The sequence below is a fragment of the Miscanthus floridulus genome, chromosome 1 (genome assembly GCF_019320115.1).
Source record: "Miscanthus floridulus cultivar M001 chromosome 1, ASM1932011v1, whole genome shotgun sequence".
NCBI lineage: Eukaryota > Viridiplantae > Streptophyta > Magnoliopsida > Poales > Poaceae > Miscanthus > Miscanthus floridulus.
Window position 1 is genome coordinate 19,883,165 of NC_089580.1, and position 25,309 is coordinate 19,908,473.

Below are 25,309 nucleotides of genomic sequence, written 5' to 3' on the forward strand. Positions count from 1 at the left end.
TTCGCCAACAGCACACCATGCCGGAGGAGCGCATGTGGATGGCCTCCTACAATCTAGAGGATGTCGCGTAGCTGTGGTACATCTAGTTGCAGGAAGACGAGGGTACGCCGCCATGGGGACGATTCAAGGACCTCCTCAACCTTCGTTTCGGTCCACCTCTCCGCTCGGCGCCCCTGTTCGAGTTGTCGGAGTGTCGCCGCACCGGGACCATGGAGGAATACTCCAACAAGTTCTAGGCTCTGCTGCCACGCGCGGGTCAGCTCGAGGAGGGCCAGCGCGTCCAACTCTACACCGGCGGCCTTCTTCCCCCGTTGAGCCATGCCGTCCGCATCCACAATCCGGAGACGCTCGCCGGGGCCATGAGTCTCGCCCGTCAGGTCGAGCAGATGGAGTTAGCGCGGCTACCCCCACCGGCCACCCGAGGAGCCCCTCGTGCCCTGCTGCCAGTGCCGGTGCCTACGCAGCTGCTGCTCGCCCCTCCTGCACCACCAGCGGGCATGGCCCAGCCGTGACAGGATGGCCCGCCTTTGAAGCGGCTGTCCTCAGAGGAACAGGCGGAACGGCGCCGTCTTGGCCTCTGTTTCAACTGCAATGAGCCGTACTCCCGCGGCCACAATCGTGTCTGCCGCCGCATCTTCTACCTCAACGACGTCGAGTTCGCGGCCGCCGACGAGGAACCAGCGGGGGACGATCAGCAGGACGGCGCCCCTGTCTTCTCACTCAGGGCAGTGGCCGGTATGCCCATCTATGATTCCATGCAGGTGTGGGTCTCCCTGGGCGCCACCACACTCGTCGCGCTCCTGGACACCGGCTCCACACATAATTTCATCACCGAGGACGCCGCTTGCCGCACCGGCCTACCGATCTAGCCACGCCCGTGCCTCACGGCCATCGTGGCCAACGGCGAGCGCATCACTTGCCTAGGCATCATCCGCCACGCCCCGGTCATCATCGAGGGCGAGACGTTCTTCATCGACCTCTTCGTCATGCCGCTCGTGGGGTATGACCTCGTCTTGGGGACTCAATGGATGGTCACCCTTGGTCGGGTGGTGTGGGACTTCATCGCCCGCACCGTCTCCTTCCTGCACCAAGGCCGACAGGTCTCCTGGTCGAACATCGCCGACCGTCGGCCACCCCTACTCGCTGCCACCACGACACCGAACGCCCTCCTTGAGGAGCTGCTACACTCCTTCGAGGGGGTGTTTGCCGAGCAGCTCCTCAAGGAGGGCGTTCGGTGTCATGGTGGCGGCGAGTAGGGGAGGCCAACGGTCGGTGATGTCCGACCAGGAGACCTGTCGGCCTTAGTGCAGGAAGGAGACGGTGCGGGCAACGAAGTCCCACACCACCCGGCCAAGGGTGACCATCCATTGAGTCCCCAAGACGAGGTCATACCCCGCGAGCGGCATGACGAAGAGGTCGATGAAGAACGTCTCGCCCTCGATGATGACCGGGGCACGGCGGATGACGCCCAGGCAAGTGACGCGCTCGCCGTTGGCCACGGTGGCCGTGAGGCGCGGGCGCGGCTGGATCGGCAGGCCAGTGCGGTGGGCGGCATCCTTGGCGATGAAATTATGTGTGGAGCCGGTGTCCAGGAGCGCGACGAGTGTGGTGGCGCCCAGGGAGACCCGCACCTGCATGGAATCATAGATGGGCATACCGGCCACTGCCCTGAGTGAGAAGACAGGGGCGCCGTCCTGCTGATCGTCCCCCGCTGGTTCCTCGTCGGCGGCCGCGAACTCGACGCCGTTGAGGTAGAAGATGCGGTGGCAGACACGATTGTGGCCGCGGGAGTACGACTCATTGCAGTTGAAACAGAGGCCAAGACGGCGCCATTCCGCCTGTTCCTCCGGGGACAGCCGCTTCAAAGGCGGGCCATATTGTCGCGGCTGGGCCGCGCCCGCTGGTGGTGCAGGAGGGGCGAGCAACGTTTGCGTAGGCACCGGCACTGGTAGCAGGGCACGAGGGGCTCCCCGGGCGGCCGGTGGGGGTAGCCGCGCTAACTCCATCTGCTCGACCTGACGGGCGAGACTAATGGCCCTGGCGAGCGTCTCCAGATTGTGGTTGCGGACGGCATGGCTCAACGGGGGAAGAAGGCCACCTGTGTAGAGTTGGACGCGCTGGCCCTCCTCGAGCCGACCCGCGCGCGGCAGCAGAGCCTGGAACCTGTTGGAGTATTCCTCCATGGTCCCGGTACGGCACCGCGCGCGCCGAGCGAGCCGGCCAGTCGTGAATTGCCTGCACCTTGGCCGGGTCCATGGCCACACCGTGGGCGGAGATGATGTGGCCCAGGTATGCCACGGAAGGTGACCCAAAGATGCACTTGGATCGCTTGACGAAGAGGACATGGCGATGAAGTTCGGCGAGGACGGCGCGGATGTGCCTCAAGTGATCTGCCCAAGTCTTGCTGTAAATCAATATATCATCAAAAAAGACAAGGACAAACCGATGAAGAAATGGACGGAGCACGTCGTTCATGAGCGCCTGGAATGTTGCCGGAGCGTTGCATAACCCGAACGGCATCACCAGGAACTCATAGAAGCCGTCGTGGGTTTGGAACATCGTCTTGTGTACATCAGCCAGCCGCATCCGGACTTGGTGATAGCCGGAGCGGAGGTCCATCTTGGTGAAGAACTGCGCACCATGCAGCTCATCAAGGAGTTCGTCAACGACGGGGATGGGGAAAGCATCCTTGACGGTGAGGGCATTAAGAGCGCGGTAGTCCACGCAAAACCGCCAAGCCCCGTCCTGCTTCTTGACCAGCAATACCGGCGATGAGAACGCCGAATCGCTGCGGCGTACGATGCCTTGGTCCAGCATGGCGGCGCATTGCCGTTCTAGCTCGTCCTTGTGCGCCGCCGGGTAGCGGTAGGGCCGAACTACCACAGGTGTAGAGCCGGGCTTGAGGACGATGGCGTGATCTTGGTGCAGGAAGGAGACAGTGCGGGTGATGAAGTCCCACACCACCCGGCCAAGGGTGACCATCCATTGAGTCCCCAAGACGAGGTCATACCCCGCGAGCAGCATGATGAAGAGGTCGATGAAGAATGTCTCGCCCTCGATGATGACCGGGGCGCGGCGGATGACGCCCGGGCAAGTGACGCGCTCGCCGTTGGCCACAGTGGCTGTGAGGCACGGGCGCGGCTGGATCGGCAGGCCGGTGCGGCGGGCGGCGTCCTCGACAATGAAATTATGTGTGGAGCCAGTGTCCAGGAGCACGACGAGTGTGGTGGAGCCCAAGGAGACCCGCACCTGCATGGAATCACAGATGGGCATACCGGCCACTGCCCTGAGTGAGAAGACAGGGGCGCCGTCCTACTGATCGTCCCCCGCTGGTTCCTCATCGGCGGCCGCGAACTCGACGCCGTTGAGGTAGAAGATGCGGCGGCAGACACGATTGTGGCCGCGGGAGTACGGCTCATTGCAGTTGAAACAGAGGCTGAGACGGCGCCGTTCCGCCTGTTCCTCCGGGGACAGCCGCTTCAAAGGCGGGCCATCCTGTCGCGGCTGGGCCGCGCCCGCTGGTGGTGCAGGAGGGGCGAGCAGCGGCTGCGTAGGCGCCGGCGCTGGCAGCAGGGCACGAGGGGCTCCCCGGGCAGCCGGTGGGGGTAGCCATGCTAACTCCATCTGCTCGACCTGACGGGCGAGACTCATGGCCCCAGCGAGCGTCTCCGGATTGTGGATGCGGACGGCATGGCTCAACGGGGGAAGAAGGCCGCCGGTGTAGAGTTGGACGCGCTGGCCCTCCTCGAGCCGACCCGCGCGTGGCAGCAGAGCCTGGAACCTGTTGGAGTATTCCTCCACGGTCCCGGTGCGGCGACACTCCGACAACTCGAACAGGGGCGCCGAGCGGAGAGGTGGACCGAAACGAAGGTTGAGGAGGTCCTTGAACCGTCCCCATGGCGGCGTACCCTCGTCTTCCTGCAACTGGATGTACCACAGCTGCGCGACGTCCTCTAGATTGTAGGAGGCCATCCACACGCGCTCCTCTGGCATGGTGCGCTGTTGGCGAAAATAAGATTCGCATTTGTTGATGAAGAGCATCGGATCGGTCTTGCCATCGAAGCGGGGGAAGTCGAGCTTCTGGAATCGTGGGGGCTGATCCAGATCATGAGGAGGCTCCTCGCGCCCGCCGCCGCCGTTGTCCGACGACGATGATGACTTGTCCTTCATGGTGGCCATGTCGGCCTTCACGGAAGACAACTCAGCCTGGAACGACTTCATCATCTCCATGAGGTCCTTGATGGTGGGTTCAGCCATGGTGGTGGAGTGGCCGGTGGAAGGAGTGGACGTGGAAGGGGGTGGTGGAGGGCTGGAGCGGGTGGGAGAGGATCTACGCGACGCCGATACCAGGTTGTCAAGCGCCTCAACGCCCAACGTCGTCGGACCGCGGCTACGTAACTCGTAGTCGCGCTCCAGGCCTTCACCGTGAGAAGATCTCACCGGTGGCTTGAGAGAGTTTGGGAGAGAGGAGCAACTTTAGGATAATTGTTCTTGCTTAAATCTCTCCAAGTCTGTTACACGGCATATATGGCCAATGGCCCAACCAAACTCTCCTATAATTAAGGCATGCAAAAGGAAACTAGGTCCTATCTTTCTAAACTTAGCCACTGACGGTGGCACCTGCCTTGGCCGCGCGCTCCGCAGCCCTCCTGGCGTCACGATGGCGCCTATAGGTGCGCCCGTACATGACATCTTGACAACAACTTGCAGCTTTTTAGTTCCCTTAATATTTTTTTCCCAAAGAATGAATATGAAATGCAGATATTTTATGAATGAGAAGCATCTATCCAATCCTACCAAGAAGTTATAGATTGAGAAAGTGACATCAAGCCTTCATAGCAGGTTTATATCTGCTAAAGCTTCCTTAGGTTGCTTAGCAGCCCGGCATCAGTTATCCAGATTTGATAAACCAATCGTTTGCTCATATTTTAAATATATTTTATTTAAAAGTAAATTACTTGTATACGCAATGCTTGCACAGTATGGTGTCTGCCCATTTTTTTGGCGACAGATTTGGCTACAGTGCCCGTCCATATCATTGGAGGGGGGCCGTCAACATCGTTTTATATAGCTGGGATAAAAAGAAAATCTGTCGTTTCATGATTCCTTTTCAGTTTTGAACATTATTACTATAGAGAGGTTACCTGGGCCTAGCTCATCAGAAGCGTGAAGGCTTCTGTCAAGGGCTCAATCAAGGCTCAAGTCAGGCCTCCACCCAAACCTCTTGGCGTAGGATGGTATTCGTCGACGTTCTCTGAGAACTCGACCCAACCCAACCCGCTAAATCTAATGGGCTAGACATACTAGGCCGATATTAGGCCCATCTATGTCTCGACACCCCAATTCCTCGTTTACCTCTCTAGAATAGTAGAATCTATGGTCGACGTATGGCAATATTTCCTGCTGCAATTGTGTCTGTTCAGTGATTTATTACACTATAAGCCAGGCTGCCTCTCTTTCTAGTGATTTAATTTCCTAAATTTGTGCCTGCTACAAGTCTATATAAGCACATAAAACAGGTAATTGATGGCGCCATCTTTGTTTCTATCAGAGAGGGCTTATAGAAATTAAAGTCACCCAATATCATCCCGTTATCATCATCTTCAATTTGGAGGTTATTGCGCCACTGAACAAAATCATCTCTTTTAGGCCCATGACACGGGACATAAACGGTTGTGAGGTTCTAGGTTGGCCGTTATGTGCGGAGGTGATTTGCACTGTGACAGAAAACTTATTTATCAGAAGCACCTCGCCACTGAATTTAGAACTACTCCAGCCCATCAAAATTCACATTTGGGTGCAAGCTTCCTAATATAAGAATGATCAAAATGATTTCGCTTAGTTTCATGAATGCGGAAAATTGAACAAGCACTTTCCATTTTTTTTTCATTAACAGCGTTACACTTGTCAACTGAATTTATCCCTCTGATGTTCTAGTTAAGAATACTCCAATCTCTATTAAGCCTACCATTGCTACTTTCATTGCCTCCAATATTCATGACAATATGTTTTTCTGTAGAAATCAGATCTCTGCCTAAATGGAGCCAGAGAAGAACAGCCCAAACTGAGAGTTCTATGAAACTTCAGAACCGGAAAACCTTGAGGAAGCATGAGTACCAAGCTAAAATTTCAAACACAGCACAGCAGAGGGTAATGGTAACCAAATATGAAAGACAACAAGACAGGTTATGATCACACATCACATGAGTCTTAAAGAGGCAAATGTCAACGACAAGTTTAATACAACGATAAGGGTAAGGGCATTCCCTGAATAGAGCTAACTTAATCGACCACCACATCATTAGGGATTGTGATCATTTTGTGACACCGCTCTTGCTTGGGCCGGCTTCATCTTCAGGCCTTGACGCAAGGAGTAGCTCCGCTATCACCTCCGAAGAAGCGACGCGACAAGTTTCCACTGCTATCTTCTGAATTTCAACAATAGGTATTTCAGGGTAAGATACACCATTATCAGCATATTTAGAAATATCAGAGAGTCCTGGGAAAATCAACATCTTGACTAGTAGGAAGTAAAATATTACCCAGGAGATCTACTTGAGGGCATGGTTCCTTTTCCTTTGGCTTTTGTTTCTGATGGTTGTCTTCTTTACAGAGATCACAGTTGCCTTGCGCCCATAGTATACCAATAAGTCACGGACTCCTCCTTAGCTTCTAAGTAGTAACAGGGGTGAGAGCAGCTCCAAATTCTTTAGGGAAGTTAGGGAAGCCATTGCCTCCATGTGGTTGTTGCTATGACCATTGTATACAACAACGTGTTCAACTTTGGCAGGTAGGGGGGCTTAAGCCCCCATAGATGTTGCTTTGCGGTTTGAGTCTGAAAAGCATGGTGGCAAGTTTCGGATTTGAGCTTTAAACAAATTCTTTGTACTAGCTAGCAGTTCAACGCCGGCCAAGGGCTGAGACGCTAGCTCACACACCACGCTTGGTGCTTCACTAGACATGGCCGATGATGAGGCGCCACTGGCATGGCATGGCCCTTGCCACCGTGTCGTCGTCGATTAATTTCGTGGCGGAGGTAGAAGTGCGTGTCGGCAACAGCGGACTAGCTCCCCACGGTACGTTAGATCAAGGATAAAAGTTTAGAGGGGCGTATGTGAGATTCTGCACCAGCTCCCTCATTTTTTCCCAACGGGGGAACCTTCTCCATTTCCATTAGACCAACGAAAATACAACCGTTCAACATTACAAGACAAGACAGTTTTTAGAAGATAGAACCTATCAACGGCAAAAGGAACCATCCTGGGCTCAAGAGCTAACCAGAAACCGGCCTAGATGTTCAACCAGATAATACTAACAGTAAACGTTGGAGCAGCACCACGCTCCCATCAAACCGAACCTACTAGTTAAAACTAAAGGGACTTAAACTATTACATCACGACACACCAAAAAGTCTAACAGTAGCCCAACCCACAGTGAAACCTTTTGCTTCCATCAAACCACAATCTCATCCCATCTCGAACACATTAAGCTTGCTTCGGGTCTTCTTCGTGCTCACGACTCAGTGTCTTGAAGCAGCAACCTGTTAACTTGTCTTGCAGTTTGGGCAGCCAAGATTTCCTTGGCCACTCGCAGCATTGCGTTTGCCCCCTCCACCAGCTCTCTCATTTGCCAATTGCCACCATCACTTCTGTTGTTCTATTAAGCATCGCACACGCTGAGCCGCAGCCTCTTTTTATGTTGGCAATGCTGCGATGGCTAAAGATCGAGATCTCCATCGCTCTTGGACTAGGACTGCCGGAATCCCGGAAAGAACAACAGGGAGAATGGGACCGCTGTGCTAGCGCGTCCGGAGATCTTTTCCAAAGGCTGCACTGAGCCGGTGATAGCCCAGACGATAGGGCGTGTTTGGGAGAGCTTTTCTGAGTCTCGCTTATAAGCTGAGCAGGTTTATTTGATAAGTCATGATCTGGAGAATCTGCTGTCTGAATAAACTGGATGTTTGGCTGTCCTGATTATTTCTGGTAGATTATGATGTAAATTGACCAATCTACCCCTAGGCGGAGTCAGAGACCTCGTCCTCCTCGTCTGGATGGGCCTCCAACTCAGTGCCCCCCCACAGCGACGGCAGGCTCTGGCGACACCTCCATTTCTCCGTCCTTCACCTCCATTTCGCCGCCCTCCACCTCCACCTCCATCTCCTGCACCCCTGCCGCCCGCGCGGACGACACCTCCACTTCAGCGCCCCGCATCGCTGTCTCCGCGGACAAGGCCTGCTCCGCCTCTGCATCCACTAACTCCTCGTCTTCCACCTCGCTGGCTCCCTCCTCCTCTTCCTCTTCCTCCTCCTGCTCCTCGCCTTCCGGCACGGCGTGAGCAGGCGACACCCCTCCAGGCTCCACCATCATCTTCCCCCCGGCACAGAACCGGCGGTGCTTCAAGGGGTGGCGCAGGCCGAGGGGCTTGTCGTGGATGGAGATCCAGCGGAGGGGGCGGGGAGAGCCGTTGACGCCCTGGATGGAGATCCGGTGGAGGGGGAGGAGAGGGCCGCCGGCGCCCTTCCTTCAGATCCGGCGGAGGGGAGGGGAGGCGAGCCAGAGAAGAGGAGGTGAGGACCGGGCCGGAGGGGAATGGAGGAGGGGCGGCGGAGAGGAGGCGGCGGCAGTGAGGGAGCGCTCAGGAAGGCGTCGGTCACGGGCAAGGGAAACGGGTCTGGAGGGAGGGGCAAGGAGAGAAAACACGCTCGCGATTTGGGAAAGCGGGGTCGAGCTTGCGATTTGTGAAGCGTTGTGGGCGACCGTCAGTCGCGGAAGCGTGTTCGTTGGTAGGCCCGTATCGCAAGGCGTTTGTGCGGACTTATCGGCTTATGTGGCTCAGAAGCTGAGCAAAGGCTCTCCCAAACAGGGACACGGTTCGCACGGCGTGTGCAGTTAGTTATGCGTGGCGACCAAATAATAGTGCTATTGCCTATTAGCACGAGAATATCGTGGCTTGAAGACAAACGGTCCTAATCGCAACACAGCATCTGACAGCTCGACAAACGGGGAGCTCCGGCACATCAAAGGCGAGGATCACATGCGCCGTACTCGGTAGCTCCCCGACGATTGCTCTGTTCCGCGGCCACGGGCCACGGTGACTCGCCGGCCCGGCCTCATCTGACCCCCGCAGACCTGTCAACGAGGCCGCAAAACTCCAGGATCTCCCCCAGCACCGGACGCCCCCACCGGCCCACCACCACAAAAACCCACCGCGCGCCCCCGCGCCACGCCTCCACAGAAAATAAAATCGCCTGCTTTCTTTCGCCCGCTCGTCGCCAGAGACAAGCTCTTCCCCATCACCACAAACGCCAACGGGTTCCACATTCCGACGAGCCAAGGTCGTCTTCTTCCTACGAGTTTCATTCCATCCTATCACCTTTTTACTACTCCAGTCAGAGAACACCATACCAGTGGCCGCTACACCTGCTCTGCTCACTCCATTGCACTAGCAGCAGGAGCGCAGGACTCGAGCGGTCTTGGCATGGCTTCTTCCCTCGCGCCCGCGTCGTGGGCGCTGCCGCTGCAGACGGGTGGGGCTGGGGCGGCAGCGGCGGGCCCTTCCTGCCGCGCGATGCTCGCCGTCGCAGAGCCCCGCTGGTCCTCGTCGCCACGCCTGGCAAGGGTCCTCGTGGCGCCCCGGTGCGCGGCGCTCGACGGGCCCGGCGGCGCCAGCGGCGAGGCGGAGGCCAAGATCGAGGAAGAGAGGAAGAAGCCGGCGCGCGGGCGACCGGTGTGGAGGCGGGTCCTGTTCGCCTCGAAGAAGACACGAAGCATCATCATCCTCAACGCCCTCACGGTCATCTATGGTCTCCGGATACTTTCTTTGTTCTTACTAATCTCACTCCCTCTCTCTCCCGGCCGCTCCGTTCAACCGCTCGATCTCAAACTCTACTCTGCATGCTTCTGTCATTGTTAAGAATAGCAGTGTATCGCTCTGTAGTACAGCTCCAAATACTCTTCATGCTCACATTTCTTTCTCCGACCACTGTGATTAGTTTGTCACAACAATTTAACAGTAAAATTGAGCCTTTTGTACTCATTTTTTATCCATTTTTTTTTCTGCCAGCAAGTGATATTCCGGTTTTGAAAGAGGTCGAAGCCCTGACAGAGCCTGCGGTCTTCAACATGGTGCGGTTCGTTGTTGCAGCCATCCCCTTCGTACCATTGGCGGTCCGTGCCTTTGGGGACCTCCGTGTACGCTATGCAGGACTGGAGCTGGGAGTCTGGATTAGCTTAGCTTACCTTGCTCAAGCGATTGGATTGCTCTCATCTGAATTTTGGTGGTTTTGCTGAAATGGCTTGAACTGGCAAATGCTAAATATCTACTATTACTGTGCAGGTCATAGTTGTGCCTCTAATTGATGGCCTTCTTGGTGCCTCGATCCCCAAACTCACTTGGTTCGGAGCCATCATGTCTCTATTCGGAATTGGCCTGCTGGAATGTGGCGGCTCTCCTCCCTGCGTAAGTAACAACTTCTTCTTCTGTATTGACTGTTACTAGTAGTTTTTTGGCTGTTGTGATAATCTCTCTCAGGATCTTACAGAATGGTAAAACATCTCTGGCTCTTTCATTGAGTCTTTGATCTTGCATTGACGATGATCAACCGAATTTCAAACATATAAACTTCTGTTAAGTCCTCAAATTTGATAGATTTCATTATTTCAAGTCTTTGGATATATTCATGAATTGCTTGCTTTGTGCCTTAAAAAATAATATGATATTGATTTCTTGAACTGCTTTTATTGTGTTCAAAGGTTGGTGATATTTTGAACTTCTTCAGCGCCGTATTTTTTGGGATCCATATGCTTAGAACAGAACAAATATCAAGGAGTACGGACAAGAAGAAGTTTCTGGCTCTTCTTAGCTTCGAGGTTGCGTGAAGATATTCTCATATCCTTTATACTGCTATATATCTTACCCATTGTGATGTGTTGTGAAGCTGTGAACACAAAATCTTCTGATAACCAGGTCCTTGTGGTCGCTTTCTCCTCTGTTCTCTGGTGTATGTTCCAAGATGGCTATGTTGATACTAGTGAATCCAGCTTTGACTCTTGGACTTTCGGTATGCTTTGGGATACGGCAGCTTCATTTCCTTGGATACCAGCATTGTACACTGGAGTTCTTTCTACGGTGTTATGCATGTGGGCAGAGGTCAGTCTACTTCTTTGAGTGTTCTAGTAGTTTTACGGGCGCCCTAGTTTTAGGGCTCTTCTCGTTTAATGCTTGCTTGTTTTAAGCATGTGGAGTACGTACACGTCCTCGTGCAGATGGTAGCGATGGGCGATGTTTCAGCAACTGAAACTACAATTGTCTACGGCTTGGAGCCAGTTTGGGGAGCTGCTTTTGCTTGGTTCCTCCTTGGCGAAAGATGGGATAACACTGCATGGATTGGAGCTGCTCTTGTATTATGTAAGCTTGTGTTCCTTTCCTTAGTTCTTTTGCCACTGCATGTTTGCATTTGCACAGCCTTGATCAAGTTGTTCGTATGCTACCTGTTCTTAAAAATTGATCATAGTGAACAGAAAACCTGAATTAAGTATTTCTTGGAGCTAACAGGATGCACTTACTTTTCATCAGGTGGCAGTTTGACTGTTCAGCTATTTGGGTCAGCTCCTGTTAAATCCAAGAAAGTTAAAAAACACAGCAGTAATGCTTTAGAAACGCCAGTGAAACAACAAGACTACTTATCGTTATCTCCTATACCAGTTGATTCCGGGAAGTTCATAGGAAGGCAATTAGAAAGGTAATAACTTTAATGAGTTTATTTGTTGACTGTCTTACTTCTGCATTTGCCTGGTCTCTAGTCTTCATGTCTCCATTTATACATTACTGCTGTGTTTTTCCATTTACTTTGGTTAAATTATTTATTTTCTACAATATAGGAGGAACAAAACATTATATCCCAACTTCAAGGCAAGAAAGGAAATCCTGCGATGATAGGCTCAGATACCAAATTATTGTCCGGATGAATCATTTCTTGGCTCGTCACTATGGGGATGCTGCGCAATTGCTCTGCACGTTTTGTTTTTGTTTTGTTTTGTTTTTTATTTTTTTGCCCACAATATCTTGGAGCTCGTATTTGGATTTCTATTTTGTCTCAGATGACCGTGCTAGAAAACCTCATGCATATTAGGAAGAAATGAGGCATTGCTAGTGCAACTCGGGGAGGTCTAGACACATCTACTGGGTAGCAATTGCGTTAAGTGAGATAACTTAGTATGTTTTGGGCACTGTTAACTCTATACATTTCATGTAAATATAATATATGTACACAGCTAAATGATTCTAGACTGAGCGTACCTTTGTATAATACTGAAATAACAAATACCATGCATGGTATTAAAAAAACGCGAGCCGCGGAGGAGTGAGTGGTATTATTTGACTCACGGTCATAGATTCAAGAATCAGGACATACTGTGTTCCGTTGAGATTGTTTTTGTGGCTGTGAATTTTTTGGTCGAAGGGCATAAGCTTGTATTCTGCTCCTGTATTATGTAAGCCTATGCTTCTTTGTTTAGTCATTTGTCTTTGCAGGTTGCAGTTGCACTTTCATTCATATTCAAATAGGCCACATTAATCTAGTTGTCGGTATTATTCATCTTGTCTAATGTTGCTTAAAAACTGACCATACTGAACAAATGACCAAGATGAATTGTTCTTGAAGCCAATTAAGTACTCCTGCCATCTCAAAAATATAAGCCGCGGTCTGATTTGGCGGTCTCCAAAAATAGCCTTTGACACATAATTAATCATATTCTGAACAGTAGCATCACGTGTTTTCGTCAGAGAAGCCGATGCTCTTTTGAGAGTGACAAAGAGGGCTCAAGAGCATCTCAACAGTTTCCCAATACCTCCCCTATTTTCATAAAACTATTATATTAGGGACAGCTATGCTTTTTTCTTGCTCCAGCAGTTTGCCAATACCTTTTTCTTTTTTTGGTGGTCACCAATATTTTTCTCATCTCTCCTCAAATAAAGGAGGAGATACAACTCCGCTAATACCATGTGGACCATCCTAACTACCACTTTTCAGCCATATTTTTTCTTACACTCCTGTGGGACCCACCTTCCATATAGGTATTGGGGAAGATATATTGGGATACTGCTGTAGCAACTTTCTCAATATTGACGAAAGATAATATTAGGCTACTCCAATACATATGTATTGAGAAATAATTATTGAGGAACTGCTGGAGATGCTGTGAGGACGCCTGATTTGAGAGTGCTAGATTCTTTCGTTCCGCTTTCCATCCAGCATGTTCCGGTCCGTGGGGGCCCTTTTCCGTCTACGAGGCTTATCTCGATATGAGGCCGGGCCACATTTTTATGCTTGGTTACAGAGCGGGCTGGGTGAGGCGTATTTACGCCAACTGGGCCGAGTTATACAAGACTGTCGTATCGTCCTTGACTGGACTGGACTAGAATAAGTGTCTTTAGTAAGGTCCAACCTACTTACCTTTGTGGGCTTCGATCTTTGTCGGAGTGAACAAGTCGCAACCATGCACATGCGATTAGGTGTAACGTAGCTTTGCTTCTTTTATCACAAGTGGCAGGCTACAAATTTAGGTTCGAATCTCGGCAACAGACTTCCTACATATCTGGCTGCAACTTGTGTGCGTAGCTCTTGTTTATAGCATAGTAGGAGTACGTAGTTTACTGGTACTTGGAACATGCTGTTTGTAATGTATGTAAGCAAAACTCCCAGCAAAACACGGCGCATATGCATATGAACGCCGGGTGGTCCTCTCTGCCCGCCTGTTCTCTCGGAAAGGCGATTTGGGTCCGGGCCGGGGCAAGTTGCTCGAAAATGCCAGAAATTTCCAGGGCTCCAACTTCAAGGCGCGCATGTGACGACTTCTTTTTTATAATACTCCGTGGCCGTGGGTCTCTTGCTTCTCGGACTCTATTCGGCAGAAGTTACGGCTCGTGTGGTTTCTAGGACTAATTTGATGTAAGAGAAAAATACTGTTTTATGACTAAAAAAGTAGGACTGATTCTGACTTATAAGCTCAAGCAAACGGAGCCTTGGTTCGGTTGCGAGCTAGTAATAATCCCTATCATGGCACAACTCAGACGATAATCCAGCTCGTGCCAAGTATTTGGGCAAAACAAAAGCAAGCAAGCGCAAGTATGCAACCACACCAGACATACGGGCACACTTACGGAATCGGGGAGAGAGAAAAGAAAAGGATTAACCTCGCAATCAAATCGAACTCCACATACGTACGTTCATCTGAGACGGATGAATGAATAGCCGCGTTTTATTTTCCCAATATACGGGCTGGCTCGGATCGTTTCCGCAGTAGTTGAGATCATGCACCCCCAAAAAGTTCATACATAAATTACTTCATGCATGCATTGCGAGACATAGACTCTCCCAAGTTGCATAATATATACTCCTATATAACAGATAAACAAAGAGATTAGGCCATCACCTAGGCGACCAGACCAGTGATGAAGGAAAAAGAAGCCCAATTAAACAAGTGCTGATTCGTTGCAGTCCAGCTCAGCCACGGGCGTATTATAAGCCCCCAAGGCCCATCGACCGGCCTGATTATGCCACGAACGGGGACCCGGAACGGCGATTTTCTCTGGTGCGAGCTCAGGGAGTCAGGGCAGCGTGGGCGTACGGTGCGCAGAAAGCGACGTGCCGCTTTTTCAATTGGCCGTTAGGCCGGCCGGCGGGGCCCCGGCCCCCGCAACGGCAGCGCCCGGCCCCCGTTCGTTCGTTTTCCTTCCCCATCCCGGGCCGCCGCTGGTGGCTGGCCCCATTGGCACGTTCTCCCCGCCCGTCCGCGTCACGCGGCTGGCTGTCCATCGAGTCCTCGATTCCGTTCCACAGGCTGGGACCTGGGAGTGGGAGGCTTCCCCGTGCAGGCGCGGCATTTTTTTGTTTCCGCCGCGTCATCGCGCGGGCGGAGAACAGCATCCTGGCGCGCCTTCTTTTGCCGCGACGGGGGGACGGACGGCGATCGACAACGACGTGCGCACGGAGGCCGGAGGAGAGAAAAAATCGTGCGCGCGGCGGGGAACGCGATCGACCCGCGGGGACTGGTGGAGTGAGTGGTGGGTGAAGAATTTCGGCGCGTGAGCTTGACGGGTGCCTTGAACTTGTGCCGCGTAGCTATGGCACCCGCTGCTTTTTTTCCCCATCTCACAGAAGTTGTTCTGCTTCCATGCCACTTCGGAGCGGTCTGACTGGCACGTTTAAGCTCAACCGCGCTGGCCGATTTTTTTCTATTTCCTTTCAAATAATGTTCGTGCCTAGACATGATCCGAGCCTAAATGCGCCATAGGTGGACGCAGGCGTTGGTTAGTCCTGTGCTGTACAGGACAGAAGAAGGTTAGTGCTACCAAACATCAGATGAAGCTCCATGCTGGCTTGGCAGCCGCAGGCAGGGTTTGCATGCATGTGCGATGTGTCGTACCATAGGCCAGTAGGCCACCATGAATCCATGATTGAGGTCTTTCGTTCCTCGCGGTTTTTGCAAGATTAATCTCATCTATACAGTACTACGTACCAAGCGTCTATGGAGGCCAATTATGGAAGCGCTGCTATAGCCATTTCCGTATGCAACACTGTTGACCAATTGCAGGGTACGTACGCCTCTTCCTCCTCTGGGAATGGCCAGTTGCCCGGTCTTCAGCTCTTCGCTGTTGACGCGCTCACCATCCCCCGCTGCGGCGGCTTCGTTAGCGCTGCTACTGTTTTTTTTGTATTTATCGTTTTATTTTGTACCTTTTTTCAATTGGTTTTATATAGTGGCTGTAATTTATAGGCTTGTGATAAATGTCGCACATCGAAAGTAATGCTACCTCCGTTTTAAAACACATAGAGTTTAAACATCCTATAACAACAACATAAAAATACGGCGGAAGTAGCATAAGTTTGCTTGAGTATTAAACGAGCTTATAACCGAAGGAAAGAAAACGGATAACGATCGGTGTACATTAGTTCTTTCCCCTTTTGCTTTGACAAAAACACGTGCTTGTTTCTTGATTATACTCCTATATGGCTATAGTAGCAAGTAGTAATATATGCGTAATTAGTCCATGGAAGCTCAAAGCGTACGTACTACTGTTGACGCAGCCAATCACCAGTTCGCCACCCGACAATTCCCCGCAACAAAGCAGCAGAGACAAGCAGGTTGACAGCAAAGTTTATTTCGACGTCCAGTTGCCATAAACAAAGCAGGGTTTAGCATCAAGGAGCCGGCGCGCCGGCGGGTCTCAGCTAGCTGGAGCGTGTGGTGGGCTGCTGACTGAGTGCACGGCGACGGTCAACTTAAACGCCTGATGCAGAAGAAGTCCCGGCCCGCTCATATGACAGGCACAAGAACTCCCTTAACAACCATGAAACGGTGGTTTCAGAAACCTGGCCCCGGGCCCCTGGTTCTTCTCTTCCCACACACACATGGCACACATGCTATCATATATATACGTGTGCCGCTGTATTTATAAATTTCCTTTTCGTTTCTTTTGGGTATTCATAGCTGTCTTATCGAGATCCCGTTTGCTGTTCATGGAAGATACTTTGCGAGATTTCTTCTGCGAGTGATTACGCCAGCCACTTGATGATGCATAACGATTAATGAATTTGGATGGGTCGTGCGATCGATCCCCTGACAAAATACAATCGGTTTAAGGAATGACTTTAAAGCTTTTTAATACAAAGCTATTTTACTTCGTCCAACCAATATATGGCTGCCACCTCATCCATTATCTTCTTTGGCCAGCTAACAAAATCTGAAGCGAGCGAATCGGCCACCCAACAAAGCTGCTACGTGTAGCCAGCCAGTGCCAAAATCACTTTGGCTTGCCAAATTTTGGCTTTCTATAAGAAAATGGCCCATATTTCTAGTAGCTAACCAAGCATTTGGAGTCTGTTGTGATAGCTCATGTTCATGTATATGTCTATGCTTAATTGGTGGAGCCAGCATATAATAGTAACCAGTACTCCATCTAAAACAATTGCCATGTCATGTATATTATCTTTGCATACATGTATGGAAATAGTATCGCAACTTACTCCGTTTTCCACTGGATAGGCACACACGCCAGAATTCAGTTGCTACGTCTGCACTCTGGAGAAGAACCTCTATCCCAAGATAGGACAGGAAGAAAATGAAAGGAAGCAAACGGATATAAAAAATAAGCGTACTTTTTCAGTTTATTTTTCTCTCACAATAAATCAGCCAACAATACTTTCAGCCATGACGTGGGGTACGACCCCGGATACCCACGACAGACCACATGGGCTACGCCCCCAGGGGCGGTCCAGCCCATAAGATGAAGCCTTGCGGGGCACGACACTGCTCGGCGTCTCCCGCAAGACACCAGGAAGGTATCCTGAAGATAATACGAGATCTGTTAGGATACGTATGATTACATGATTCCTATAATCTGTTATTACTTTTCGGTTATCTCTCAGATCTAACCGACTTGTAACCCTGCCCCTCAGACTATATAAGGTGGGCAGGGATCCCTCCAAACATACGTAATATCATACGACAGCCAATACAATCCAACAGAACACAGGAGTATGATATTACGTCATACTGACGGCTTGAACATGTCTAACTCGTGTGTCTCTGTTACCTTCTTGTTCTTGATCACACGCCTCTTTTCCGATCAATCTACATTCGTGGAATACCTCTCAGAGGACTGACGACGATATTCTGTTGACACATGGCTTATCAGCCAAACAAACGTGACAAAGATACTCCCTGGTACCAAAATGGTGGCAATAGTAGCTGCGTCTGCAGAAGAACCTCTCCCCAAGATTAGGAACAAAATGAAAGGAAGCAGACGGATATCATCGAAAATAAGGTGGCAAGCTGATCGGAATAGTAGTAGTGCAGAAATGGCCGGATAGGCAAAGAAACGATGCTCCAAAAAATATGCTTTTAAGATGATTGCAGTTGTGGAGCTCTCGTGTATAGGAAAACCAAACAGCCCTGCTACTATTTCTGTGATGTGATCTGAGAGGAGGCCGGGGCCATGGCCAAATTAGTGTGTTCGGTTAGTACGGTCTCGAATTGTTTTAGCTTGATCTCTCTCGTAGAATACTATTTAATCATCCAAAATCATTCGAGCTACAGTGCACATATCTACTAGCCGAACACCCCCAATCCTTTTGGGACGCCTTTCAGCACCGAATAGCCATTTTTGAGCTCGGCGTTAGGGAAAAAATTTGGAGCTGACAATGCCACTAGCAGAGTTGCTAGTGACGATTATGCTGATGCTTATGCTGATTTATTGAAAGAGGAAAACACTGTTTGTTTGCTGAAAAGTACTGCCGAAGTAGTTCATGCCAACTGGGCCGATGAACATTGCAACGGTTGGGGCGCTAAGCTTCCAGGCAAGTATGGTTTTTTTCCAGTCCATCCTGACCATTTAGCATCAGATGAGTTTCAGTTAGGTTTAAACAATACGTATGCTGGATGCTATTTCAGCAGCCTTTCACACATCAGATGATATTTTCAAAGTAATAAACTGGCAGGATATGCCCATTATTAATCAATAAATAAAAGGGGACGTATTACATCAGTAAAGTGAGTTTCTGAATTCTATCTGACAGTGCAATAACATTTTGGTGGTAGAAAACACGCTGAAGCCTGAAGCTTCTTCTTCTTTTTCTTATCCCTGGATGTGAACAGAGCTTTTTGAGCGATTGATATGTCACCAGCCAGCTAAGCTTTGAAGAGCATCATATGTAGTGTAGCGTGGGCACTGGACAGAGCTATATATAGTGACGGAAATATATAGTCTCTGGACAACGGCGATGTGAGGCTTTCAGAGATCGATCAAACGTAGTAGTAGCCTGTTCCCAGCCGGCTCTCCTAGGTGTGGTCAGCAAGCGATGCATGTGTGTGGTCCGTGGAAGCGCTGCTAGAGACGGCCACAGCCTACCGATAGCAACCTTGAGCGCAGCAGCAGCAGCAGGAAAAGTTCGTAATAAAATTGTGGGACGTGCTCTAAATCCTAAGTGTCATGGAAGCTGATTTAGCGACCTAGCACCGGTAGAACGATCCCGGTGTCCTAACGGCAGCCTAAAGGATCAAATACTAGCCGCCGCCGCCGCCGTCTAGGGGGTGGGGGGTGGTTTAGGTACGCATGAGATTACGCTAGCTGTGTGTGTGTGTGTGTGTATATATATATATATATATATATTATGTTGACTAGCTATGTTAATTTGTTTTCCATTTGGGTATCAAAGGCTTATTAACTTGGAGGAACCCTCTGATCGATCGAACTATCCCACACACACAAGTGTGGATGCCCCCATGCCTTCAGGCCTTGTTAAGACACATGCATTCGAATCCACCTCAATTCATGTGTTGGAGTGGATTGAGGAAGCCCTCAGAGTTTCCAGTTTTCATGTGTGATATTATACGGTCTAAATGTGTTATTTGGATTTGGAATTAGCTTATCGGAAAAACTGAAAGTGCAAGTTCTTTACTCGCCCTTAGCACACACACTTTCCAAACACGATCTCAATGTCATTTCACATTGTATCGCATCTTGCAATAAGAACGAATCACATTTGTATGCTCAGTTATGCTTGAATACTTACAACCATGTCTTCATATATCTTCCATATTGGCAATGTCGTTGTGATGGTGTCACTACTCGGTTCCAAAACAACAGTCAGTTGCACTTGCACCCTAATCAGCAACTTCCCTATGAGCATGGCTAAAGGTCGTCCGCGCACTCAAGATCATGTGGGTCTTGTCCTTTTGACTACCCTGGTGAGTGTTCTGATCTCTTTAGGAATCAGCCGGTCACAAGATGATGATCAGGACAACAATCTCAGGCACAATTTTGAAGGAATCTGGAGGAATCTGAATGAATCTGTGAGAGAAAAACACTGTTCCGGATGAAAAAAGAAGCGGATCAAGCCGGGTTTAAGGATCAAGCCCGTTCGCGTGTCCTTAAACCCGGCTTGATCCGCTTCTTTTTTCATCCGGAACAGTGTTTTCCTCTCACAGATTCATCCAGATTCCTCCAAAAATTCCTCTGAAAGAATCTGGATGAATCTGTGAGAGGAAAACACTGTTCCAGATGAAAAAAAACATTTGTTGTGTGAGAACCATTTAGCTTGTTCTAAAGGGACTCCACCATTATCTATGCCTGGGTTCCAAAGATCCAAAAGTATGCCACCGAGGATTCAGTCACTCAAACCTCCTACGTAAGCAAGGCTGCAATACAAGAGAGAAAATATTCTCTACATCAAATGCGTCGTAAAAATCTGAAATCTACATCACACCTTGAGTCTAAGTTCAATGATAAACAATCAGAAGTAATAATCAGATTAAATGGAAGAGAAAGTAAGGAGGATTACTTCAGGAAAGAGGGTCCATGAAAAATCTAGATTCGCTTCATGCATGTGGATTTTTGACGAATATATACCACAAGTATCTTCATCAGTGAGAAACAACTTGACATTTAATACTATCATTCATGGATAGTGTAAAAATTAAAGTTATGATATATTTATGAGTAAATATTTTTACGCTTTGCAATGACAAAAAAATTATCATGATTATTGTCGAGGATCAATACTATGATACCCGAAGAGTAGGAGCTAATGGTCATCAACATTGATTCATCCAAGCAGTCAATAGCACGAATACAGCTCCAACCGACCCTTAGGTGCGCGGGCTCCGCCTCGCCTGACCTTTGGGGGCGGGCTCCTCCTCGCCCGACCTCTGAGTCGGGGGCTCCGCCTCGTCCGGCCTCTGAGTCAGGGGCTCCATCTTGCCCGACCCCTCAAACGAGGCTCCTGACGGAAGCCCGTGCCGCCGTCAAGCACTATAGGCCAGAAAGTACAACCCATGGTCAAATTTCTGACATCGTGCAGGGAGCGGGCACATCTCAACATGACATGTGCTCGCGACATGTCACTCTTGAGAACTCATATCACCAACAGCGACGGACGCGTGGTCACTATGATGCCTACTCTCTGTACGGCCGCTGACCAGCACGATGGTTCGCCGTGTCGCCCGCCAGGACGGAATGAGACGTCGCGACCCGCTGACAACGTCGGGGCGTGGCATCAGCGGCGAACAGGCACCCGCGCGTGGAGCCATCCCTATCACCATCTGCAGTGTCGGTGGGACCCGCAGAAAGGAGCAGAAAGGACAGCGGTCCTAGAAGCCTTCCTCTCCTTGGCTCTTCTCCCTCTTTCTCTTTGTGTAACTTGCTCTTCCCCTTCGTCTATAAAAGAAGAAGCAGGACGCCCTAGGAGGGGAACGGCGGTTCACCACTCTACACGGCTGTAGACATTAAAACACATGCTCTAACACACCTTAGGAGCACACGAACACCAGAGATTTGGGATCATTTCCCTCTCTCGTCCGTTTGTAACCCCTATCATAAACTTTTAGTGCTAGTAACACGAGCAGCAGCGACGAACTGGATGTAGGGACATTCTGCCCAAACCAGTATAAACCTCGTGTCCTCTAAGCACACCATCCAAGCCAGACGCGCAATACTAGAAATTTACTAGTTGGTAACTCGAAACCCCGATAGTTGGTGCGCTAGGTAAGGGCGTTTTGCGCATCTCGACGTTCAAATCAGGTCTCGGATGGCTAGTCATGGCGTTAGCTAGGTCCCGGGCGCGCACGTGCGCTTTGGGAACCTGGACTTCATCATTATGATAGAGGGCGTCCAACCTCTCCACTTCACCGATCTCGACGCGATCGCCGAGGCGCTTGAGGAGCTGCAGCTGCACGCACCAGAGGCCCACACCCCCGGGAGCGACCAACTCCTCGGCTCTGATTATAAGAGGCTAGAGCGCCAGCTCGACGCCTTCTTGGGATCCCAACCATCCCGGGAGGACCTGCGCCACCACACCTTCTCGTTCGCCAACATCATGACGTAGCTTGTCGGAGGAGAGCTGCTCTTCTCAAAATACCTCATCTAGAGCGCCCCGACAACGCTCATGTCTAGTCTCTGCAATGCCACAGAGACCGTTGGCCACCTTGTGGCGCAATGCATGTCTCCATCCCCCGCGAACGATGAGTTCGTGGGGATGACCAAATATGTCGCGGAATCTTTGCACGACCTTCTCGCGGGAGAATCGGGGTCGCCCTCCGACTCTGACTCCAGCAGGGGGAGCCATCGCCTTTCACGTGAATGTTTCATGGTAGGAACCCCCGAGGGATACGTCGAAAGCATCCATGAGGGAGAGGCTACCCCAACGAACGACCTCGATGACGAGGTCGAGGGGGATGCAGGGGCCCCACCTCGCCTGCGGGTAGAGCAGCTGAAGGCCCAGCACCAAGAGATCGAGGAAGCACGACTCTAGCTTGAGTAGGAACACGTGGAGCTCGAGTGAGAGATCGAGCGCCATGGAGACGGTGGGCGTGCGCATGCCGTGGCCCGCAACATGAACCAAAGGATCATCGAGGACTATGAAGCCCTCCCACACTTCACCCGGGCAAGCCAGAACATCGCTGCTATGGTGGCCTTGCTTTGGGGGCTTACGTGACCCACGACGCCTGAGGATCATCGGGCCCATAGTGAGATTCATACGCTTCTCGAGCATGCGATAGCGCAGTAGGTCGAGAGCTCACTATCCCGATGATGCGAGCTCTACGCTAGCCGACACGTGCCCTCAGAGCGACCCGACAAGGATGTATCAATCCAGTAGACGTAGCAAGGCAACAGGTCGCGCACCATGGTCCTGGTGCATGAGCGTCTCGGTCTCCACCATGGCACATGCAACACCCTCGACGCCCGTAGGCGTACCTACAGTGATGCGAGGGAGGAGTCTAGCCGCAGCTGCCACCCTTGTCGTGGCGGATGCTACGACAGCGGTGAGGACCAAAGCCCAAGCCCTGACTTATCGGGACCTTAGGTCTTTGGCCGACACATCCTCAACGTCATCTTCCCACCGTGGTACCAACCGCCGATCAACATCCTAAAATACTCTGGGGAAATGAACCCCGAACTGTGGCTCGAGGATTATTGGCTTGCTTGCCAAGCTGGTGGAGCGGATAATGATGATTTCATTATCCGCAACCTTCCATTGTTCCTGGCCGATTTGGCACGAACGTGGTTGGAACACCTTCCGCCCAACCGAATCCAAAGTTGGGCAGACCTAAAAGAGATCTTTGTGGGAAACTTCTAGGGCACATACGCATGTCCTAGGAACCCATGGGATCTCAAAAACTGCCGATAGAAATCTAGGGAAACTCTTTGTGGGTACATCCGATGCTTCTCCCGGTAATGCAATGAGCTACCCAACATCGCTGACATCGACGTCATAGGAGCTTTCCTATCAGGACCACCTGTGAGTCCCTGGTTCACATGCTAGGACATAAGGGCCCACAAACCACCAAGGAGCTCCTTGACATCGCCACTAGCCATGCCTCGGGTGAGGAGGCGGTCGGGGCGATTTTCGATCGCCTCAAAGGCAAGGCTAAGTGGGACGAGTACGTCGGCGAAGGCGTCTCCAACCATCCCAGTAAAAAGAAGAACAAGCAGTGGTGCGAGGGCTAGCTCATGGCCACTACCGACCGCAAGGGGGTCGGAAGCCCACCGAGGGTACCCCGGACCACTTCGAGAAGCTACTCGAAGGGCCATGCCCGAACCATGCCTTCCCCGTCAAGCACCTATACAAAGACTATGTCCCCATGAAGCGGTTCTTGTCTGGAGGCTCCAATAAGGGGGAGCAATGAAAGGAGCCCAAGTCGACCACAGACAACACCGAGGGAAAGGATAGTAGATTTTTAGCGTTGGATGGCTGCCTCATGATCTTTGGAGGGTCAGCGGCCTATGACTCCAAGCGCCGCTAGAAGCTTGTGCACCGTGAGGTCTATATGGCTGAGCCAGCCATGCCTACCTTTCTCTGATGGTCGGAGTTCGCCATAACCTTTGATCTAACCGACCACCCGAAAAGCGTCCTACAGCCAGGAAGATATCCGCTCGTGGTTGACCCGATCATTGGCACGAAGTGGCTCACCAAGGTGCTGATAGATGGAGGCAGCGACCTCAACATCATATATGCTAAGACGCTCGATGCCATGGGCATCGACCGAGCACGCATCTGGCCGACCAGGAAAGCAGGCCATGCCACTTGGGCACATCGATCTTCCCATCACCTTCGAGGATTCGACCAATTACAGGACAGAGACCCTTACCTTTGAGGTGGTCAGGTTCCATGAAACCTACCACGCCATCCTGGGACGTCCATGCTACATGAAGTTCATGGCCGTCCCCAACTACACCTATCTGAAGTTAAAGATGTTGGGTCCGTGCGGGGTCATCACTGTTGGCACCTCCTTCCAGTGTGCCTATGAGTGCGAGGTCGAGTGTTGCGAACACGCTGCGGCAATTGTCACCTCTAGAGGGCTTGTGACCATCAGGGAGGAGGTCATCAAAGAAGCACCCGACCCCAAGCAGTCGATCGGGTCTTTTGACCCTATAGAAGGCGCCAAGGATGTCCCCATAGACCCCCGCAGCTCCAAGGGCAAGGTGGTGTGCATTGGCACCATGCTTTCCTCTAAATAGGAAAGCGCATTCATTGACTTCCTCCATGCCAACAGAGACATCTTTGCGTGGAGACCTTCAGACATGCCAGGCATTCCGAGAGAAGTCACCGAGCATGCCTTGAAAATCAGGCCAGGCTCCAAGCCGATGAAGCAGCGCCTGCGTCGCTTCGACGAGGAGAAACACAGGGCTATCAGTGATGAGATTGCGAAGCTTTTGGCGGCCGGGTTCATCAAGGAAGTATATCACCCTAAGTGGTTAGCCAATCCCGTTCTTGAACAAAAAAGAGTGGGAAATGGAGAATGTGTGTTGACTACACGAGTCTCAACAAGGCATGTCCAAAGGATTCGTTTCCTTTGCCACGCATAGACCAAGTAGTCGACTCGACCTCAGGGTGTGAAACCCTTTTCTTCCTTGATGCGTACTCCGGGCACCATGAAATCATGATAAAAGAGTCCGACCAACTCGCTACATCTTTCAACACCCCATTCGGATCATTCTGCTATGTCACAATGCCGTTCGGTCTGAAAAACATGGGGGCCACGTACCAACGCTGCATGCTCAAGTGTTTCGGGGATCTCATTGGGTGGACCATTGAGGCCTATGTGGATGACATCATGGTCAAATCCAAATAGCCTGACCAGGTCATAGCTGACCTAGAGCAGACCTTCGCGAAACTTCGAGCAAACGGCATTAAGCTCAACCCCAAGAAGTGCATTTTTGGGGTCCCAAGGGGTATGCTGCTGGGTTTTATCGTCTTCGAGCATGGCATCGAAGCCAATCCGGAGAAGATCTCGGCCATCACAAGTTTGGT

At 51.1% G+C, this 25,309-nt stretch overlaps 3 protein-coding genes across 4 annotated transcripts; 2 read left to right on the forward strand and 1 right to left on the reverse strand.

Annotated features, from left to right (window-relative positions):
- Nucleotides 1–1,301: 1,301 nt before the first annotated feature.
- On the reverse strand, nt 1,302–2,006 carry LOC136452947 (uncharacterized). The gene has a single exon (XM_066453521.1). The coding sequence runs from the start codon at nt 2,004–2,006 to the stop codon at nt 1,302–1,304; it is 705 nt and encodes a 234-aa protein (XP_066309618.1).
- Nucleotides 2,007–9,261: 7,255 nt separating this feature from the next.
- On the forward strand, nt 9,262–12,407 carry LOC136475109 (uncharacterized). 2 transcript variants are annotated; one of them, XM_066472667.1, is made up of 8 exons: nt 9,262–9,802; nt 10,063–10,190; nt 10,336–10,458; nt 10,752–10,868; nt 10,966–11,148; nt 11,235–11,406; nt 11,575–11,740; nt 11,880–12,407. In XM_066472667.1, exons 1-8 carry the CDS (start codon nt 9,478–9,480, stop codon nt 11,932–11,934), a joined length of 1,269 nt encoding a protein of 422 aa, XP_066328764.1. In that variant the 5' UTR covers nt 9,262–9,477; the 3' UTR covers nt 11,935–12,407. The 2 variants fall into 2 exon arrangements, with proteins under 2 accessions (XP_066328764.1, XP_066328769.1); XM_066472672.1 differs by having other exon boundaries at nt 10,063–10,124.
- Nucleotides 12,408–24,075: 11,668 nt separating this feature from the next.
- LOC136452962 (uncharacterized) lies at nt 24,076–24,516 on the forward strand. The gene has a single exon (XM_066453542.1). It carries the CDS (start codon nt 24,076–24,078, stop codon nt 24,514–24,516), a length of 441 nt encoding a protein of 146 aa, XP_066309639.1.
- The last annotated feature ends 793 nt before the right edge of the window (nt 24,517–25,309 follow it).

Bases quoted from the DNA above. Each gene is read 5' to 3' on its own strand.
- LOC136452947 (XM_066453521.1), bottom strand. From the start codon at position 2,006: ATGGAGTTAGCGCGGCTACCCCCACCGGCCGCCCGGGGAGCCCCTCGT.
- LOC136475109 (XM_066472667.1), top strand. From the start codon at position 9,478: ATGGCTTCTTCCCTCGCGCCCGCGTCGTGGGCGCTGCCGCTGCAGACG. The intron at 9,803-10,062 runs GTCTCCGGATAC...TTTTTCTGCCAG, and splicing joins CGCCCTCACGGTCATCTATG to CAAGTGATATTCCGGTTTTG. The intron at 10,191-10,335 runs GTACGCTATGCA...ATTACTGTGCAG, and splicing joins GTGCCTTTGGGGACCTCCGT to GTCATAGTTGTGCCTCTAAT.
- LOC136452962 (XM_066453542.1), top strand. From the start codon at position 24,076: ATGCCACTTGGGCACATCGATCTTCCCATCACCTTCGAGGATTCGACC.